Source organism: Poromitra crassiceps (genome assembly GCF_964638095.1).
Source record: "Poromitra crassiceps genome assembly, chromosome: 3".
Lineage (NCBI taxonomy): Eukaryota > Metazoa > Chordata > Actinopteri > Beryciformes > Melamphaidae > Poromitra > Poromitra crassiceps.
Window position 1 is genome coordinate 89,015,517 of NC_139625.1, and position 14,721 is coordinate 89,030,237.

The window sequence follows — 14,721 nt, forward strand, 5'->3', positions numbered from 1 at the left end:
GTGTTTGGCTTGCATCATCTTTTCAATGAACTCCAGGTCATTTGATGTCGACTTGTATCCCTCCATCCCTCTCAGCATCAAGTTGGGGTCATCGAATACCGATGATGCATCTACTGAACAGACTGAAAATCACATGGAAAAAAGATTCACGGGGGTCAAAGTTTCACTATAAAATTTAACGTACAACCTAAAAATTAAATTTCATAAGCAATCAAGATGAAAGTTAGTGACGTAGTAGAATGTGATATGAGCTACGGCTTTATGGCACTCACTTGGTGTTGAACCAATGCGGGATCTTGGTAATGTATCATGGTTATTAATGTCCATGGGCCTGGTTAAGGTAGATGACCTCTGCTGTTGGGAACATGGATAAAAAGGGTGAAGCACAAGAGAAATCAGACATATGCACAAGACACTTCTGCTACAGTGACTTTAACCTGGCCGATGCGGCAACCAGGCTCAATTTGCACTAAACAGATCAACAATCCACTCGGCCATGTTCAGACTAGGAGGCCAAATCTGATTTGTGAACTTTAGTGACCTATTAATGACTTTATCCAGATTGGTTTTATGAGTCTGGACGCTCCAAGTCTGATTTGTGTCACTTGTCCCAAACCACATATGGAGGTAGTTTCCAATCGGTTTCAAATGTGCTTTTGATTGATGTGTCTTCAGTGCGGACTGAGCCAGATTTAACATCCCTCACAACTCGTCAATGCATTTCAATTAATGTCTTTCCTTAGCAGATCCAACAGCACTCTTGATGCCACTAATGTACCGTCTCTACAAAGTAAAATGACCTCCTTTCCATCAGAGAACCCTTTCAGTCACTGCTGTACAGTTATCTTATCATTTAGATATAAGCAATATCACACGAGGGGGAGTGCTGTTGTTGGCCAATATCGGCACTGATGTGATTCGGTCGTAGGCACGAGGCCGTAGCCCGAGTGCCGAAGATAATCACAGCAGTGCTGATATTAGACAACAACAGCACGACCTCGAGTGTGATATTGCTTTTATACAGCAGTTCTATTAAACAAAGCTGATTAAAAAAAAAAAGACAAAAAGCTGAGAAAATATATGATTTCTCTATTCCTCCGCCAACAAAAATAGTTCCCTCAGCTTTCTGCTTTGCCAAAAATGTAGCCTAATCAGCCTAATTAACTGCAGGCTGTCTACAACTGTCTACAGCTGTGAAGCATTTTGTTGATTGAGCAGCTGTGACACGGAGTGATCTACACAGTGAAGCGCCAGTGCGTTATCATGAAATATCGGCACTGGTAGGATCCCTCTTGTCCAATCAAATTGCCCGGCCGGAACTACCTGTTGTATAATTTATTTTATAATTGAAAGGATGTGTCATCATTCATGTACATTCAGGACCCTATGGTGCCTTGAAAGCTGATCAAACATGGAATTGCAAAAGAGCATCAAAATACATTTTCTTTGCTCTGTGACTTGACGACAAAGCCATCTAAAAGATATATCACTGCATATTACAGTATATTCATAACTCACTCCATTTCTGATTAGCAGGGAAGTCAGATGTTGTAGGCTGTGTTGAAGTTGGATGTTGTCCTGTCTGCTGAGAAGGGGAGAAGATCAGGGAATTGGTCGACTCACCTGTCATGTACTGAAAAGACTTGCAAAAACTCTTTGGATGTCTGCTGAATGGTTACCATTTTGCTCACCTCCATATCCAGCTGTGGGTCCTCTGTGGAAACATAGGGGCCATCCTCTTCACTGGGAAAATCCAACTGTCGTGTTAGTCGAGATGAAGGGGTCCTGTTGAGCTGTCTGCCTGATGGAATGATGTTGCATTTGTCAGACATGATTAAAGTTTTCCCTTTGCACTGATATTTAAAAAAAACTCCTGATAAAAATTGGACCGCTAGAGCTCAAGAAACAAACCTTGCCAGGGCAACCCACTACTGCATCTATATTGTGTCTTTGCCCCATAAGAGCTGTCTTCCCAATCACTGGATCATTGGTTACACCTGTGTCTTCCCAATCACTGGATCATTGGTTACACCTGTGTCTTCCCAATCACTGGATCATTGGTTACACCTGTGTCTTCCCAATCACTGGATCATTGGTTACACCTCTCCCTGCTGCTCAGAAGTGGCTGACTCCTCCCTTTGACAAGCAAATGGAGACACGTGTGTTCAATCTTAAACCGGTGCAAACGTGTTTCTACAGTTTCCGGGTTGATCCTCGTGTGCAATGGTTGAGGTCAGGCCCGGTTCCAGAAAATAATTACACCCTCAGAGCCCTAGCACATGCCTGTTGGCTGGCCTGGCGAAAAATTGCATGTTATTTGACAAAAAATTATGCATTTTCCCATCATTTCAAGTCGAATGATACTAGTAGATTTTAACGTTAAAAGCCGAAAACAGAATTTAGCCAAATTTCTCTCTCTGGAAATAAACCAGATTATGAGTGTCACTGGATTAATTTAAGTGCAAGTATTGCATCTTTATTTATATTAGGATTTGAAAGCAGATATGCATGAAAAGGGTAAATATCCACACACACAAAAGCACTTTAATGTTACCCGACACACTTATGTGTCTTCCCAATCACTGAGTACACCTGTCCCTGCTGGTCAGAAGTGACTGATTCCTCCTTTTGACCAGCAGATGGAGACAAGCTCTAACAGTTTTTGATTCATTTCAGAGATTCATTTCAACCCATTCACACAGAGAGGCAAGACTCAACTTCCTGTCTGACTTCATCCCTCAATACTACAGCAGGTAGGTAGGCCTCATCCCTCAATACTACAGCAGGTAGGTAGGCCTCATCCCTCAATACTACAGCAGGTAGGTAGGCCTCATCCCTCAATACTACAGCAGGTAGGTAGGCCTCATCCCTCAATACTACAGCAGGTAGGTAGGCAGGCCTCATCCCTCAATACTACAGCAGGTAGGTAGGCCTCATCCCTCAATACTACAGCAGGTAGGTAGGCTTCATCCCTCAATACTACAGCAGGTAGGTAGGCCTCATCCCTCAATACTACAGCAGGTAGGTAGGCCTCATCCCTCAATACTACAGCAGGTAGGTAGGCCTCATCCCTCAATACTACAGCAGGTAGGTAGGCCTCATCCCTCAATACTACAGCAGGTAGGTAGGCCTCATCCCTCAATACTACAGCAGGTAGGTAGGCCTCATCCCTCAATACTACAGCAGGTAGGTAGGCTTCATCCCTCAATACTACGGCAGGTAGGTAGGCCTCATCCCTCAATACTACAGCAGGTAGGTAGGCTTCATCCCTCAATACTACAGCAGGTAGGTAGGCCTATGTGATAGTTTTAAATGTCTTTGAATGTATTTTGACAGGATCATCTGCATGTTTATAATCTCCTTCTGTCTTTGTCTCTGTCTTCCTATTTTGCTTAACTACATACCATTATTACATTCAACCATTGCTTTTCATTTTTACATTTAATTATCAAATGCTTTTAATCCTCATATATGTTTATCTTAGTGCAATTAGTCTTAATCCGTGTATCATTCATTATTTTGATATTTTAATTGATAATCAGAAAAAATGGGGGAAAGCATAAATTAATGAGAAAAAAATGAAATTCAGTCATTTAGTTTTTTTATTCGAAATGAACAAAAGGAAAAACACAGCTGTTTTTCTGTTTGTTTTGTTTAGAAATGGAAAAAAATTAAAAACTAAATAATGAATCTTTTTTTTTCATTCATTTTTTCAATTTTGGATTATCAATTGAAATATCACAAGAACGAATGATAGCCTACATGGATTACTCTTTCTCAAAAAGAAACAGAGACAGTGATCTGAGTGCATCTGCATTCAACATTTTCCCACAGGGAAAGCAGCAAAACCTTGCAAGCAAGCCGGGCCTACTCAATTCGGCGGTAGCAATTGGTCATCCGATTCGCTAGGTGGCGCTGTAACGCGGCGGGACCTCCGTGTCCGTGGCACATATACAAGAAGTAACTGGGAAGTTGCGGTGTCTTGCTCTGTGTTGACCGTCTCTGATTAAAAAGAACCCAGCCGCATTCAAGACACGCTGCACAGACTCGAGCTGTGAGAGGAAACCAGAGGAATGGATTTCACAGATATAAGATGGACATTCGTGACGATATGGCGACACTGAGCGGTGAACATAACGCGTTTTGTGTCGCCAAACCAGTGGAGAACAGCTGGGAGTGGGAGGAGCATACTGAGCCAAGCTGAGACACAGAACAGCTGGGAGTGGGAGCATACTGAGCCAAGACACAGAGGAAAACAAACAGACCGACCGAAAACCAAAGGGATGGATATGTTTTTTTTTTGTTTGTTTAATAATTGATATGGAGGGCGATTGAGATTGTACCAAAATGAGCAGATATGACAAACGAGTCAGGGAGGGAGAGTAGAAGCGAGGCCTGTTCGCAACCAAATAATGGATAAATCTATGTTAATTTAGCGTTTGGAACAAAGATAATAAGAACAAGATAGAAATCCGTTAATTCCAGCCAAATATCGTCGCCATAACTTCCGGGTAAGTCCCATTAGTTGTACTTGTAACAGACATGACATAGAGCAGGCTAAACGATACGTTTCCTTTATTCATACATAATGCTTAGGGCTGTGATGTGGTAAGTCCGCCTACAATAACTGCTGCTCATTTCAACAGCTAAACATGCTAACTTCTCACACAAATACTATAGCTAGAATAAGCTATTATTGCATTTTATCATAGCCTACTGTGGTAATAGTCAAATTGCTAACATTACCATAATAATACTTTAGTAAATACTATTGAATAATGTAGCCTACTATACTGTGGTATTTTTCAATTAGTTCTGTCATCATAATACACTACTAAAGTAATATATTGCAATCCAATGATGTAGTATACTGTATTTGTTCATGTGGGTGAACAAAACAGTTATTCCGTGAAGCACAAATATGTTGACCAATTAAAATCGAGATGTAAAACCTAAATAGCTGCCCAGTTTGCCCACCATTACAAATGCAGACACCTGTCCACAAAGACAATGATGAGACGTGATGAGATGGCCGTATTTTGCACTCACATTCACACTCTTGACACATAATGCATGAGATAGAAACATGTATTCCCAACTTGTATCTGCTACCGCAATTAAATGGAATTGACATTATGTGTAGTCACTTATCAAGACAATTTCCGACCTTTTTCCACCGGTTAGCGAATAGTGTCAAGACCGTAACTAAAAAAGAAACGGGCATCGCACTAGAACAAGAAACTAGTCTGCGTAAGGGTATTTCAGAATTAGATTTCTCTTCATCTTTATCAATAGCCTCTGAACATGGATTTGTCCAAAAGGCAAGACTTCTCCTTGTCTATTTCCCCCCTCTGTGGATAGATTTAGAGCTCTTGCAAATGGAAAAACACAAGCAGCAGAGGAGGAGCTGTCAGCAGCTACAGTATGTTTGAAAGCAGACCAGCGACACGCCCTAAAGCTCATCTGAATGGATGTGTGTGAGAGGAGGCCTTCTTTGCCCTCCATCGATGGATCCGTCTGTTAGCGCCGCCCTGCTGGGCGGCAGTGGCAGCAACTACACCACTGACACCTCCGGCTCCAGCTTCACCCACCAACTGGGCACCACTGCACCTGTTGCTTCAGGGTAATTTCTTCTTTTGTCATTAAAACTGCACTTTGCACGTTGGCCGCCCCAAAAGGCAGCAGGAGGCAACTGCATTGAACTGAAAGGGGAAGTGAGTATTGTAATTCATGACTTATTTCTATGATAAAGTGACCTCACATTCTTTTTCGCTCTACGAATCAGTCCAGCCTTCCAGCTGCCCACAGCTGCCCACAGCCATTTCCTGAAATTACAATGTAACCTGGCCAATCAGGGACTGCGTCGTAGTTGATGATGTGACTGGGCCAATCGGGCAAAACGGTAACGGCGTCTCCTCTAACGTTAGTAGAGTAAACACATGCAGCCATAAGTGCACTTATTGCATAAATAGACTGAATACCAACAATTAAACAAGAACCAGATATGCATCAGCAGATTTTCTCAGTGGAAACGACATTTTCACAGTTCTTCTGAGTGGATTTGGATTGGATTTGGTGACGCTCATTGATTAACCTTGATCTGCATCTCAAACTATGCCGTGTTGGGTCCTTGAATCTGCAAAGTCTTTGAAAAGTCTTGTTCTCTACTCCTCCTATAATGAGCCCTCTTTTGTTCCTAGTGTTGTTTCTATAGTGAGCAGCCTGGTGAGCGTCACAGTGGGAGTCTCAGCCACAGGAAACCAGTCTGGGTTGAGAGAGCAGAGAGGGAGCGAGCTGGAGCAGATCCCCCAGGCCTCCCCTCCCTCGGCCCTGCAGGGCATCACGGTGGCCACCCAGGCCCTGGTCCTCCTCTCCATCTTCCTCCTCTCAAGGTTCGTTGAAAGTTTGGAAAATGCTTGATTTTAACCGTCATGTTTTCAAGGTTAGGGATATGCTTGAATTTGAATATGCTCTTTGAAAAGCGCTTGATCTTCAACATAATCGGATTTTTTGTACATCATCACTCATGTCAACTAAAAATCCTGAAATGAAACAATCCTATCGTCATATTTATTGTCTCCTGGCGTCTCACACAAGCCATGGAGCAGACAGCAGAGTGGACCGGAGTCAGATTGACTGTCATGGGCTCCCTAGTCTCACTGGCCAGCCTCCCCTCCCTACCATGAGAGGAGTCTGGTGGTGCAGGTCTCCATAGTGGGATTGCGATGGGCGGCGCTTAGCGGCAGTGCCCTTGGAAAATAGTTTCCAACAATCCAACTTGCCATTTTCAGCGTGTAGCAACGAGCTAGCGTGTAGGTTTCTGCCGTTAGCTTGCTAGCTAGTTAGCGTTGTTGTTTTCACTGCGGCGGCAGGGCACTATTTACAGCGACACACAGAGAGGAGGGAGCGGAAGCCGCTCTGATTGACATGGTCGGAGCCAATGACAGAGCTTGTAATAAGTCGGGAGCGGACATCCGGCCGCGACTGAAACAGTCGCTCCAGTGGGAGAGCAGAGTAGAGCAGGGGAGGGTTTATCCCTGTTGCCTGTTTCCGTGGTGCCAGACGACTCTCACGGAAGGGAGGGGAGGCTGAAGGGAGGGGAGGCTGGCCAGCCAGACTATGGCCTCCCTAATGAAAAGGGCCGTTTTTCTGTTCAGCTCTGTTGCACTCTTCATCATGACGGCAACCATCTGCTCTCCACTGTGAAAGTGCTGGAATTGCGGTCATTTTGACCTTTTTGAAATTTATATGTGCAATAACTTTGTAGATTTAAAGAAATACAGTGCTTCTGGTACCTGACTTAAAAAAAAAAGTTTCTGTATTTTAATTTAAAATAGCTTTTATATTCAGGAATGGAAGTACCCCTCTCCACCCTCTTTTCAGCTGTGCTTGGCGGACATGATCTCTGTTGTACGGAGGGAGAGACTCAGGTTCCTGAGGACTAACTCACTTAGGAGATTTCTCGGGAGCCGTTTCTGGCTTACCTTGACGAGGTTAGAGGAGACGGGTGATCCCCCCGGCTGCTCTCCCATAGTCCCCCTTCTGCACGATCCCATGCATCACTTTTTTTTTACAAGTGTGTGTGTGTGCGTGTGTGTTTTGTGTGTGTGTGTGTGTGTTTTTTTTGTCTGAGTTTGTTCGTTTTTGTGTGTTGGTGAAAAGATAACTGTACATTCTAAACCGCAAAAAATACAAATACAAATATATGATTGGTTGATTATGTACCAATGTTGTGGACTGCACTCTCCCTTGCAATAAAAATATTCCTGGGGCAAAAAAGCTTTTTGAAGCTGAATGAATTACACAAAAGGCAAAGACAGTATGATCATTTTTACATACTGCAATATGCAGTCATTTTGGCCTCACTGAATTTCACATTTTGGTGTTTTGTCTTTTTAAAAGATATTTTAACACAATAAATGCATTCATCTTTCAATTGGGTATTTACCATGAGAGATTATAGAGTTTGGACTCTAGGGGTTAGAATGACCGCTCACGGCCGTTCTGGTAATTCTGACACTTCTTTAAACTTGTTAAAATGCACATTTTTGTGTTAATTCATCTTTGTAAAAGATATCTTAACACAATAAATGCATTCATCTCTCAATTGAGTATTTATCATGAGGGATTTTAGAGTTTGCAATCTAGAGGTCAAAATGAGCGCTTATGTTCTAGTAGTTATGGAATTAAAAAGCTGTACACACCATGTCCTCTCCAGCCTGGGGAACTCTGCGGTGGTGGTGGTGATCATCAAGCACCGGCAGCTCCGTACGGTCACCAACGCCTTCATCCTGTCCCTGTCGCTGTCCGACTTCCTGACAGCGGTGCTGTGTCTGCCCGCATCCTTCCTCATGATCTTCAGCAGAGACGGCGTGTGGCTGTTCGGCGACGGCTTCTGCGTGGCCAACGGATTCTTCAACACCTGCTTCGGTATCATCTCCACCCTCACCATGACCCTGATCTCCTTCGACAGATACTACGCCATCGTGAGGCAGCCGCAGGCTAAAATAGGCCGCCGAAAAGCCACCCAGTTGTTGGTCGCCGTGTGGACAACTGCGCTTGTTTTCTCCCTGCCTTGGTATCTCTTAGTCCGGACACCTACCGAGATCCACAAGCGGGGTTTCTACCACTGTATGTATGTATTCCACTCTGGGACGTCCCGCGTAGGGACGGCCTATAGCGTCTCCCTTATTGTAGTATGTTATCTGTTACCCTTCTCTCTCATGTGTTTTTGCCATTATAACATCTGTAAGACGGTTCGGCTTTCCGAAATCCGCGTCAGGCCGGTGACCACGTACGCCTACTTGTTACGCTTCTACAGTGAAATGCGAACAGCCACCACAGTGTTGATCATGATCGTGTTTATTATTTTCTGCTGGGGGCCATATTGTTTAATGGGGTTGGTGACGGCGATGGGGGACTATACGTTCAACCCCACCATGGACACTGTGGCCATCTGGCTAGCCTGGGCAAACGGGGCGATCAACCCTCTAATATACGCCCTGAGGAACCCCAATATATCCATGCTGCTGGGGCGCAGCCGAGAGGAGGGCTATCGGACTAGAAACATCACCGCCTACCTGTCCAACCAGAGCCAGAACCGCCCGGCTCGGCTGAACCAAGCGGAGCGGATCAGGGACCGCTACGTGAGTCGGGTTGGAGTGAATAACAACAGCCGACTGTCGGGCTCCAGTCCCGGGAAGGGAGGAGGGGGAGGGGGAGGGGAGGTGGCCATGTGGGCGTGTAAAAACCCTGCTGTGTTCTTCTGCCGAGACGCCCAGCCCCCCCACACCGCACCGCTCCACCAGCCCCACACCGCACCGCTCCACCAGCCCCACACCGCACAGCTCCCCAACTCTGTCAGTGGGCCAAGAGTCAAGACAGCCGATACCAGCTTGTGACATTTTTCATTCCCCACCAACCCCCCCCCCCCCCCCCCCCCCCCACACCCTCAAAAAACTAAACAAAAAACAAACAACGCATCCGTGTTTGTACTTGTGGACCTACGGAAGGCTGCTGCCAGTTTGGGACATTTTTGGAAAATTCCAGGTGACACAGGGATATAATTTCTTGATGGCACTAGAATGATCTAGATCTATAGATGTCACCTGGTCAAAACCATCCTGATCACATGACCTCACATTCTGTTTGGCTCTACGTATCAGTCTGGACTTCCAGCCGTCCACAGCGGTTTCAGTGGGCGGGAGCACTTGCCTCGACAGACAACTCCTTCAGCCAATCAGTGTTGTCAAATTGAATCCAAATCCACTCGGAAGAACGTCAAAAATGTATTTTCCGTTGAGAAACTCCGCTGGTGCATCCTCTTGTTCTTGTTTAATTGTTGTTATTGACTAACTTTAATGTTAGCGTTATTTGTGTCGGGAGACACCATTACTGTTTTGCCAGCGCAGTCCCTGATTGGCCCGGTTACATTGTCAGTTCAGGAAATTGCTGTGGGTGGCTGGAGGTCCAGACTGATAACAGAATGCAACACAATGTGAGGTCACATGATCAGACTGATACCCAGAGTGCAACACAATGTGAGGTCACATGATCAGACTGATACCCAGAGTGCAACACAATGTGAGGTCACATGATCAGGATGGTTTTTACCAGGCTACTACAGATAGATTGTGGCTGGATTTTATAGCTGTTTTAACTCTTAATGGCGCAGATTTTGATGATTGAACAATATCTCACAGAATGTTTGTCATCAGACCAGGGGTTCTCAAACATGTTCCTGTCATGGTGTGTTGATTTAGTATTGAGCTGTAGAGCTGTATGGTGTCATGGTGTGTTGATTTAGTATTGGCCTGTAGAACTGTATGGGGAAGATACTATAGAGAAACCTAGAATTAAAACAGCCATTGATATTATCTGATTGTATTATCTGACTAATTTCCAGGGAATTACTCATTTGGCTGTGGTCCCCACTTTGAGAAGCACTGCTGAAAAGAGAGGTCTGTCCCACAAAGGTGTACATGTCAGGTTATCAGTGTTCATGTGTAAATGCAGCATGTAGGTGCCAGACATGTCAGGTTATCAGTGTTTATGTGTAAATGCAGCATATGTATGTTCCAGACATTGTGTTGAAACATCTATTTTAATGACAGGAAATGGCATTCCCTTAAAAATGACAATTCTGTCACCATCTACTCACCCTCATGGCGCAGTTGAAACACAGGTGAGGTTTGCCCATATACAGTAACACACCAGGCATCTCGAGGGCTCTCTCTCTCTCTCTCCCTCGGTCTCTCTCTCTCTCTCTCTCTCCCTCGGTCTCTCTCACTCTCTTTCTCCCTCTCTTTCTCTCTCCCTCTCTTTCTCTCTCCCTCCTTCTACCTTTTAGAAACAAAATAGCTGCTGGTGAAAAAGGTTAATGGTGACTGGTTTTCTCTCAGCCTCCCTCAGGGAGGCTCCCTGTGTGTTAATATGGACAAACTTCATTTGTGTTTCAACTGGCATGAGGGGGACAATGATTGGGCTGAGAATTTTTCTTTTTTTGTGAACAGTTGAATTCCAATCACCAAATCAGTGTTTTTGGATGCCCCTTCCTCTTAAACATACTGTACGTCTCGGTACAACATATTCTGTTTATGGCAGTTCTGTTTAATCAATATAAAGAAGGGATGCGCTGGAATGTGGCTCAATGTGGCTTTATTTGTCCTGGATTCACACAGATCATAAAATGTTTAACCTTGTGAGCCAGATTTGAATTGTTTTGGTCTGCTGGTCCAACAGGGAAATGTTTTTTTCCCTTCAAAATGGAGACAGCATGAAGCATCAAATTCTTCTGATAGTTTTATGAATCTTGCAGCAGTTATCATATCATGGTCTTATGTCCTCCAGTGTCAAATCTGGTGTGTGTGTGTGGGGGGGGGGGGTCACAGTTCAAGCAGGGTGACATACTGACATATATGAACAATACATAATCATTCTAATCTGGACGACTCAAACTTGAGGTTACCAGTGCTTGGCAGCTGAGCCAAACACAAAATAATTTCAGACACGGTGTATTACATAAAAATAGGATCACAATTTGACAGTGTATCTGCCCAAGTGATGTTTTGGAAAACCCTATACTCCTTAAAGGAAACAGCTGGTGTTTTTAATACATTTCTTATGATCAACAAATCAAACAGCAGCCTTATCCTTTCAAAGAACACTTGACATTCTTTTCACACTTGTGAATGTCACACTTCAATAATGCGACTAAGAATAGTCCATATGTCTTCATGTAGAAAGGCAGAAAAGGTGAAACCCCACACACAGGCCTGATGAAGGCCTGTGTGCCGCAACGTGTTGGTGCGTTTTAAACTTTTGCTCACATGCATTAGCCATTTAATAAAGGCTTTTGATCTTTTGAACCACAAGAGTGCCTTGTCATCATCGACTCCATATGTTTTAATTTGATTAGTGCTTACTCTGACCTTATTCCACTAAGATCAGAATATTCCATGGGCCCTATCTTGGTACAGGCGATATCCCCTATTTGCGCGATATCCCCTATATCCACCTGTTTGCGCGTGCCTTAAGGCAGGGAAGATAGCAGTCTGCCTTGCGCCAGTGTCCAGGTGTTATGCCGAGTTTTGCACCCCCGCCTGGCAGCAGCTAAACGCATCCCCACCTCACCAGCATATTGTAATGATTTATACAGAAATGTAATTGTTTAAAAGTGATATACTTGTCTGGGTAGACGTGACCTCCCTGTTTTCTAAGTTAAAACAGCCCCAAAATATGGTGGGGATGCGGAAACGTTCACTTTACCTGCTGCCCCGTATCCTGTAGCGAGCCCTGGAGGTCACCTGTCATCCTGTAGCCAGTCCTGAAGGTCACCTGTGTTTGAAGACTGTTTGTTTTGAAGGTCGGTCTGTTTAAAGACAAACAGCATGAGACAGGAGATCTGAGGGAGGGCTGACAGGAGGGACAGCACCCCATTTGTGACATTTTAAATTCTAGCCTGTTCCATCTCACACACCTTTGAAATGTCACAAAACATCAAATAGGCTGAGTCAGGTGTGTGCCTATCACCCTGAATAAAGGGTATTTTGTTTAAGAAACACGCTCGTCATAGATTTAACCATTCATTGCATAAATGGAAATACAGTTATGTTTGGCGTTGAAGGCTCCGCTCTTTTGAGGAGATGCTCCCTGAATCGGCCCAGCAGCATCAAGCTACAGGGAACAGGGAGTGCAGCAAAATCCCCCATGGGGATACAATATTCCAGATTAATTTAAGCCATAGTGAATAACAGAGGGAGCCTAAGCAAGACATGGAATAGAATGGACTCTTGAGATAGAATACATCTTTAGCCTTTGAGCCATGCGGACTCACTTACTCACTCTCACACACACACACACACACACACACACACACACACACACACACACACACACACACACACACACACACACACACACACACACACACACACACACACACTCACTCACTCACTCACTCACACACACACACACACACACACACACACACACCCCGCCTCTCTCTCTCTCTGTCACCTTTCAATGATGTTTAATGTTGTTCCCATGGGAAACTACTGGATTTCTGCATGTATTTTCCTGTAAGATGATATAACACATAGCCTATAAGGATGATAGATAACACCTGTGTTTGCAAAATGTAGCATAAAAACATACTCTTTAATGATTGACTTTGGATTTGTTACCTATTTTTGAAAGTGGCTTGTTTTAATGGCCTCAGTGGTCTGCGAGAGCATGGCAAGCATGGATTTTTGCATTTCCAGAAATGTCAACAACAATCAAATGTACACATCTAATTTAGCTCCAAGTGCAGTTTCCTATGACAACCGAAGCAGCCTATGCACCTACTCAAGTGAGTTTGATTTGCAACGATTGACTTTGGATCTGTTAGGCCTATATATTTTTGTTGTTTTGGCTTGTTTCAATAGTCTTTCAGTGGTCGGAGAGAACACGGCAAGCGTGGATTTTGGCATTTCCAGAAATGTCAACAGCTGTCATTACACAGTTCCCTTTTTTGGCCGCATTAGGCGACGTTTAGTGCACGACCTACATAAAAGGCATCACATAAGGAACAAGAAAGTACATAGATCACGTGTAGTTTTACAGTTGATAAAATGCTCAGTAGTAGGCTATACTCGTGTGAGCGGGTGAGTAAACCCTTTAGATTTGGCTACTAATGTAAGTCACACTGTTTACAATGGCCACATTTAAAGGTACCATGTAAATGGTACCTTCAAATGTTTGGCTGAAACATGTTGGCAAGTTTTTATTGTTCTATTATGAACTAAGCATTTTAAATTAAAGTTTTTTTTAACCTTTAGAAGAGTGCCTTGGCTGCCCGCTTTTTGATGGTATATTCAATTTATGTGACATCAGTTCAATTTGTGAGTTTGAATGAACGCTTTTATTTTGAAAGATCCTGACCGGAAGTCGAAAATCAGACAGGCAAAGTGAACGTCACTTCCTGCTTCAGCACTGTACTAGAGATTTTCATCCGCCATTTATTTTCCCATAGACATTTTGTAAAATGCTTATAAAAATAGTTTTACTTGGTCAAACCGAACGGCTATATTTAGAATCGGGAGAGACCATAGAACATATCACTCGGACCAAAACTTAAAAAACAACATCGAAAAAATATTTTCCTCAAACCCGCATTTTTTTTAACGCTTCGGTCCGAGTGAAATGTTATGCGATGTCTCCTGTTTCTAAATATATCTGTACCGTTTGGTTTGAAGCAGTACAACTCTTTTTATGAGCATTTTACGAAATGTCTATGGGAAAATAAATGGCGGATGAAAATCTCTGGTACAGTGCTGAAGCAGGAAGTGGCGTTCCACTTAGGCTCCGTCGTGACTTCCGGCTATGGCCAGAACGTAGGAACCAATGTGCTGTACTGTAATGTTATGGATCCAGCAAGTTTCTTGTATTTGTAATATTTGTTTGGTATGTCCATGCTTCTTATTTTTTCTCTACCTCGTAGCGACTGGCGAGGTTGTAGGCTGCATACTGCTGCATTTCTATGGGGGAACGAAAGCACTGCGGACCGGAACACGGGGCGGGACATCCTGTGACGCGACATAATCCTGCCTGAGAGAGAAAGCCGAGAGCCAGGTGACTCCCAGTCACTCACATGCCTTGATTTATAAAGTTTACTCTTGTAGAGTTGGCTCGTAAGCTAAGCTAATATAGGAGCCACCTGGTCTCTGACAGTTACTCAAC

The 14,721-nt window shown here is 43.9% G+C and overlaps 1 protein-coding gene across 1 annotated transcript; it reads left to right on the top strand.

Annotated features, from left to right (window-relative positions):
- Positions 1 to 5,507: 5,507 nt before the first annotated feature.
- gpr135 (G protein-coupled receptor 135) lies at positions 5,508 to 9,401 on the top strand (the record flags this gene model as incomplete). The annotated part of the gene is made up of 3 exons (XM_083633219.1): positions 5,508 to 5,623; positions 6,201 to 6,392; positions 8,219 to 9,401. 3 exons carry the CDS (start codon positions 5,508 to 5,510, stop codon positions 9,399 to 9,401), a joined length of 1,491 nt encoding a protein of 496 aa, XP_083489345.1.
- Positions 9,402 to 14,721: the final 5,320 nt, after the last annotated feature.